The sequence below is a fragment of the Xenia sp. Carnegie-2017 genome, unplaced genomic scaffold (assembly GCF_021976095.1).
Source record: "Xenia sp. Carnegie-2017 unplaced genomic scaffold, XeniaSp_v1 HiC_scaffold_2, whole genome shotgun sequence".
In the NCBI taxonomy this organism is placed as follows: domain Eukaryota; kingdom Metazoa; phylum Cnidaria; class Anthozoa; order Malacalcyonacea; family Xeniidae; genus Xenia; species Xenia sp. Carnegie-2017.
Window position 1 is genome coordinate 3,389,873 of NW_025813482.1, and position 7,237 is coordinate 3,397,109.

The window sequence follows — 7,237 nt, forward strand, 5'->3', positions numbered from 1 at the left end:
TGCAAAAGACTGTACAAACACAGTAAACAACTTTTATTTCTTAATTTGAGATAAAACACGATAGTTATAGTTAGCAAGGATGAAAAAAATGAATGTCTCTCTAAATTCATAAAAAAGAAATTTTGTTCATAGTAAATTTTGTTCAATTCGAATTAAAGTCCAACAAATAGGCCCCGTAATTAGTCTGCCACTAAAGTTGCATTGCCCCCGTTTATCATCGATCTTCCTACGTCCATGCCTTTGTGTGAAACAAAATGACTTCAAAAAACTTTTTTATAGTAATCACCAATCAGTGACTTAGCTGGAAATTTTCTCCTGCTGTGCAAGTTTTTCTGCGTTCACAAATTGCAAAAACAAAAGATTTCATAAAAATGAAAAATGATTATTCTCTGACATTTACAAAGCAGAAACAAAATTTGCGGGGATGGCTACAACACTTATTGTAATTATTTATTATTTTGAAAAAGAGGATATTAGGTACACTAGTTGTAATAGTTGTATAGTATAGTAAAAGAGGTTAATTAATTACCGAGAGTAACCGATAATTATTAGATTGTATCTAGAGTCATACAGAATCAATTGAGGGCTTATTCCAGGATTTCATAGATATTTAGGTCAGTGCAGGTCAGTACTGGACAGTCTGCACGACAGTCTTCAGCTTCCCTCACTGACCATGACTCCTCTTGAGAAATCCACCTGACAGAACGTTTAAAGTTTACAAACTTTGTGCCATTTGTACCATGGTTGATGGTAGATTATGTAAACCAGTAAGCTAAGATACATTGTTGTATAATAAATTCACTTATTGCTTTTGTTAATGGCTGCCAATGAATCTCCGATACAGTCTGTGGCAACTCGTTCCTTTGATTCGGACGAAAGTGATAAAAGTAACTCCACCTCACAAACTTGTGATCATCAAATACCATATCGCCGAGGAGAAGCTGCTATTAAGGCACAGTAAGTGAGACCGATTGTAAGTTTGTAATATCCCATCCTAAAGTTTCTCACATGGCATAAAGAATAATACAAAATACTGACTTTTGAGTACATCGTCTTTTTAGGTATCTACTTCCTTATCAACTTTTTAAATGCGAAGAGGTTGTTGAAAAAGATGATTTATTGACAAATGCAACTCAAGCAAGCAATGAAATTGTGAATGAAAATGAGGATGAACCACCCCACAAGAAACGCCAAAGGGGCATGAACAAGAAAAGACCAAGGAATCCTAATCCCTTGGCAAAAGATAAGATTTGCTTGCAGTTTTTAGATGGCAAGTGTAAATTTGGAGATAAATGCTACTATTCTCATGACTTACAGATCTTAATAAAACATCGTCAGCCAGATATTCCTGGAAAGTGCAGAAACTTTGAGCTGTATGGAAATTGTCCTTACAGCATTACATGTAGATTTGGCAAACAGCATCTCACTGAGGATTTTATAAATGTTACAAGAGAATGTTGCAATGGATCATACAATGATCAAATCATGAATATTTTAAGTAAATCTTTGCAAGTTAAACTAAGGAAAAAACAATTTTTATTTCCCAAATCTGATGATTACATGAAACAGATAAAAGAATCAAATGTACAATCTCAAGATAAAGATCAAACTGTACAGACTTTGGGAGCTTTCACAAATGAGAATGTGATACGTATGAAGCCTGCAGAAAAGAAGAAGGTAAATTCTCAAGTGAATTCTTGCATGTTCAATTAGTGGCTGATTGAACATGCAGATGTTTCCTTGAGATGCTGGAGTGAACAACCATTATAGAGCATATACGTTGTCAAAATTAAAGAAATATGTCATTGTTGGATAGGTCATCACTGACTGTAGGTTTTTTAAATTTCTATAAATGTTGAGCTCTACACTGCAATGTCTTATCTTCCAGTCATAGAGTTCATTTATTTTGTCAATAAAACTATTTATTGATATTTTGTTATTGATAATTTAGATTGATTTCTCTGGCAAGTTATATTTGGCTCCTCTTACAACAGTAAGTGGCTGATCCTTTATAAATTTTTTACCGGTACATTATTATTATAAATTATACGGTACATAAATATTGCAGATTGGTCCTCGACAAACCCCATTTTTAGCAATTTATTTTTTCATGTTGGCTAGTGTCCAAGTGCTAAGTTGTCATGTTCAATTAAGTGACATCATGAAAAATCATTTTTTTATATGCATTATCACCTGACAATGTATATTATGAATTTTTAAGTACATTATGAATATAACATGACTTTTTTGTGCAAATTGTTAATTCATACCTTTGATTAAGAGAAATGACATATTTCATTGACAAATTCCATTTGGTATCATCAATGTCATGGGCATCTTATGGTTGTACTTAACATCTTGTACATTCAATTCTGTGAATGATGGCTATTTTTCAATATTTGTGGTATGACAGGTTGGTAATTTACCATTCAGAAGATTATGCAAATCTCATGGAGCAGATGTTACATGTGGTGAAATGGCTATGTGTACCAAACTTCTTCAGGTTTGTGATTATGTATATTGTACATATGTGTGAAGTACGTTTAACTGGTACACATTTTGTTTTATTCACTTATTTATTTTTTTGTTGTCCAGATTATTCAGTTATTTTTTCTCCATATGCATAGGTATATATGTAAACTTGCTGTACATATTCAATAAGTTGTATGTTATTGTATTTACTTAAATCAGTGTTGGATCCACAGCGTGGTGCATGCAGTTTGTTTGCATAGAAGTGCAACTTTGGTGAAGTGTTGGATTTCTTTGGTTTTAGAAGTTCTTGGCTGTTTGTTATATCAACAGACCATAATTTTGAATAATGAATTTTTGTATTTCTATTTCTATGTAGGTCGGTAAAATCATTCTTTCATTAACACTTTATAAGATGTATTAATGCCGTCACTAACATAAAAATAAACAAAAAACAGTGCATATCATTGACAAATATGACCAAATCACGTTTTAGCAAGTAATAATATACATGAAAAAATTTCTCAATTTTGATTGGTTTGGAGGAGTCTAATTTATCGTAGATACCAGTGCAAAAATAGGAAACACAGTGCAAAAAAAAAGAAATGCAGTGCAATTTATTTTTGAAAACTGTGCTCCTGATTGGTTAGTAAGACAAAGAAGTAATCTAAGAGCCAATCATTATACAACCATTCGCAGGCGGGAAAATTATATGAATTGCTTATGTTGTATGAATTTTTTCAAACTTCTGAAATCACCGGTTTTGATAGAAAAATTGTTCATTGCAATAATTAGTTTCTGGTTGTACTTAATGCATAGAAGATAACTGGTCTGTTTTTAGGGTACGCTTTCCGAGTGGGCCTTAATAAAGCGCCACTCATGTGAAGATATATTTGGTGTCCAGGTAAGGTTTATGTTTTTTAACTTAATGTATTGAAAAAGACCTATACATGTCATATACAATCTACTTATTTTCGTCTGCGTGCTTTTCCATTAACACTTGGACCAGGAACATAACAAGCTCTAGCTATATTCTATATTTATTTAACTTTGATCCGTGCTTTTCTTCAGCTTTGTGGAAGCTTTCCCGATACTATGAGTAAATGCGCCGAACTATTGCAAGATCAGGCTGAAATTGATTTTATTGATGTTAATGTTGGATGTCCCATCGATCTGGTCTTTAATAAGGTAAACAATTTGTTGATAAACGTGAGGATTTGCTTTTCATTCATTTATTGTTCTGATAATCATATATCATAGAATAGGAATTGTTTTCAATACATGACCAGAAGTGTTGTGTTGCATTTGTATCCCGTAAATTACTTTTCTTTTAAAACATTTGATGTCCAATCTTCTTGCTTTATAGCTTTGAAATCGTTAATTTTAGCTATGCAGTAGTGAGGATAATTATAAGTTTTCTTCATAAAAATTCTACCAGTGCTTACGTGTATATAGTGTATAGTTTTGTTTACTTTTAAAATATCAAATAAAATTATTCTGTAGGGAGCGGGTTCTGCTTTGATGGAAAGATCAAGACGCTTTAGAGAAATCGTTTGTGCAATGAACCACGTAATGATTTAATTTTACTATGTTTAACCTCATGATCTTCCTCAAAATTTGCTTCTATTGTTTAAAAATGGTTTGCACTTAGTACTAATCTTTCTCTCACTATTTGAACAATATTTTAGTGCATGTATGTTGTTTTCTGTAAGTATTTTGTGAAATTGTTTTCGATTGTGTGAAATTTTTAGGTCTTGGATATTCCTCTTACTGTAAAAATGAGAACAGGCGTTCATGATAAAAAGTGGAATGCTCTTCAACTTATTCCTAAAATCAGAAATTGGGGAGCCTCCCTTGTGACTGTATGTATTTCTCCAAAGTTTATCATTGAATAAATATTTTATTTTTCAACACATATATTATTATTGAATACTGATAGCTTTCTCTTCTTTAAAGATTGGTAAAAAATAACTAGGTTTTCACTTTCCATTAAAAGCTAAAGCAAAGACATTTTTTAAAAATAATGTTGTAATGATACTAAAGCCTTTAGTATAATTAAACTTGAATTAAAAGGGAAATCTCGCAGAAAATTTTTACAGTATTTTTTTGCTTTAGTTACATGGTAGATCACGTGAACAACGCTATACTAAGTCAGCAGATTGGAATTATATACATCAGTGTGCTCAAGCCGCTTCCCCAATGCCTTTGTTTGGTTGGTCATTGCATTGATTCTTTTAAATTTTTATGTAGTAGCTATGTTTTACTTTTGCATGAAAACTTATTGAAAAAAATTATTTCAAAATTTGATTATTGTTTTGTACACTAGCTTAACTGTTTTTTTTCTAAATCCACAGGAAATGGGGACATTTTTTCATTTGTGGATGTGGAGCGACACAGACAGGAAACTGGAGTTTCTGGAGTCATGATAGCAAGGTAGCTAACTATAGATTTGTTTGTATTTTTTGAATCTTTACTGTTTTAAGTATATTTTTTCTTTTGTAGAGGGGCTCTGATAAAACCGTGGATTTTCACGGAAATTAAAGAAAAAAGGTGTGAAACTACAATATATGTACAACAATATGTTTATGGTATTGTATTATATTCTTCGTTTGAAATCATTGAATATTTTTTTAGGTAAGCATGTTGTTTGTGCCTTGTATCTCATTTATCTTGTCAAACATAAACTTTAGACATTGGGATATATCCTCAACAGAGCGATTAGATATTGTCAAAGAATACGTGAACTACGGTTTAGAGCACTGGGGATCTGATACTGAGGTAAAATCGCGAGACTTATTTTTTTCATTTTTCTTACGTGTTAATTGCTATTTACGTATTTTTACATTCTGTCTTCTCTGTGAAACACACTGTCATATTTTGTTGTAATGTAGGGTGTTGAAAGGACCAGGCGTTTTCTTTTAGAATGGTTATCATTCCTATACAGGCAAGTAATTTGCTTGACATATTTACGCAGGTATTACGTAAGTAATCGAAACGAATCTATTTTTTTGTCAACGTATGGTATGGCGAATGGCAATTCATCAGGGACCACAGAGGAAGATTGATAATAATGGGGATGGGTCACATTTATATATTTAAATGCTTCAATATGGAATAAAAATTCATTTTATTAGAAACTAATAAAGTAGAACATACATATTTTAATATTGCTCATCCCTGTCCCATTATCTTCTGTGGTCCCTGTTTATTGATCATGGCGAGTATTTTCACGTTGCAATTATTGATGAATTTTTGAAGACACGGGAAAATATCCTGCGCCGTTTTAAATATAGTTGAAATTGTAACAATCATAATCATGTGATCAATATTCCAGTTTGTATGTGTGAGTACTGTGCTTATTTTTGCTTCAACATTTTTTATCCTGTGCAATACCTTACTAACCTTTGTAATTTTTGTATTTTTTCATTAAATGAAGAAAATACAGGTTGTTAGAAAATTCCGGTTTTTAAATACGATACATAAATTATTAACGTAGATATATTCCCGTTGGATTACTTGAGAGACTACCACAACAAATCAATGAAAGACCTCCACCGTATTTTGGACGAAATGATTTGGAAACACTGTTCGCGAGCAATAAGTGTGAAGATTGGGTAAAAATAAGGTAAATATTATCTTCTTGTTTTCCTTGGGTCTCATTATGTAAACAGGTCTTCTTTTTTACGATTTTTTTCAACTTTAATCAGGAATTGACTGTATGAAAATGATCTCAACATTTGTAGCCCAATTAAGTTATTGCATCAAAATCTGCAAAATCCTTTGATGGAATAGGTAGTTGGACTTCCAATGGATCGTCTGATAGTGAAATTTTCGCAAGTAATAGCTATTTGATTGAGAATTGTGTGACCGAGAAACACTTTTGAAATAGCTTGCATGAAAATGACAAAATGGAAAAGCAATTGGAAAACAATGGGTTAAAATGGGGCACATGTTGTCAAAGATTACAAACCTTCGGGAAATTTAGCCAAACCGCGCATTAACGCTAGGCATCAAAATTTTGGATTATTTTCCGTTTTCCTTTTTCAATTCCCATTTTTCTAAAAGTTCATCAATTATTCATGTTTGGATACCTTTCGCTCACATTTATACATAATTGTTGTGAAGCGAAGGGAGAGGTGTGGTGTAAAGGGAGGGATGTGAAGCAGACTGGCGAGTGCGAATTATATCGTTTGCTAAATGTAAAAATATTGGTTGAAAATCAAGCGCGTTAGAAAAAGAGGAGAACTTCTTTTTCATTTTTTTATGATATGTAAATAAAGATCAAATACTGATAAAATATTAATTCAACTGTCTTTATTTAGACTTTCAATAATTGTGTTTTTTATCTTTTGTTACAGTGAAATGTTCCTTGGACCCGTTCCGTCTGATTTTCAATTTCTTCCAAAACACAAAGCGAATTCTTACTCTTAAAATGGAAACCTCTTAAGAATTCATGGCTGTGGATGTTGAATTATTCCTTAGTAGATGTGGTAGAGAACGTTGATGGATATGATTGTAAATAGTTAAGCATCATTTTGCCATGTGTGAAATGATAAACACAAAATATAATAATCTTTTTGCGTATACATTTGTAGTTCGCAATTTTTCGCCACAGATATTCCTTGAAATTATTTGATTAAGTGTAACCAGGTGTAGACTGTAGACAGAATGATAGAATAAATGTTCCCTGTTTTGTTTTAAGTTCATAGATTTTTCGCATGAGAAAAATCAATGAAAGAAGAGAGAAAAATCAATAAAATTTAAAAGA

The 7,237-nt window shown here is 32.0% G+C and overlaps 1 protein-coding gene across 3 annotated transcripts in view; it reads left to right on the forward strand.

Annotated features, from left to right (window-relative positions):
* LOC124439743 (tRNA-dihydrouridine(47) synthase [NAD(P)(+)]-like) overlaps window positions 1-7,237 on the forward strand; it is a 50,567-nt gene extending 43,330 nt beyond the window's left edge. For 2 of the 3 annotated variants that reach the window (XM_046990012.1, XM_046990011.1), the window contains exons 4-14: window positions 3,311-3,373; window positions 3,541-3,657; window positions 3,973-4,038; window positions 4,221-4,331; window positions 4,585-4,681; window positions 4,824-4,902; window positions 4,972-5,019; window positions 5,160-5,247; window positions 5,361-5,413; window positions 5,966-6,094; window positions 6,828-7,237. In XM_046990012.1, the coding sequence (XP_046845968.1) occupies window positions 3,311-3,373; window positions 3,541-3,657; window positions 3,973-4,038; window positions 4,221-4,331; window positions 4,585-4,681; window positions 4,824-4,902; window positions 4,972-5,019; window positions 5,160-5,247; window positions 5,361-5,413; window positions 5,966-6,094; window positions 6,828-6,900 (924 nt within the window). In that variant the 3' untranslated portion in view covers window positions 6,901-7,237. Of the gene's footprint in view, window positions 1-1,067; window positions 1,678-1,951; window positions 1,994-2,413; window positions 2,504-3,310; window positions 3,374-3,540; window positions 3,658-3,972; window positions 4,039-4,220; window positions 4,332-4,584; window positions 4,682-4,823; window positions 4,903-4,971; window positions 5,020-5,159; window positions 5,248-5,360; window positions 5,414-5,965; window positions 6,095-6,827 lie in introns of those variants that run through there. The other variant, XM_046990010.1, reaches the window with a different exon arrangement.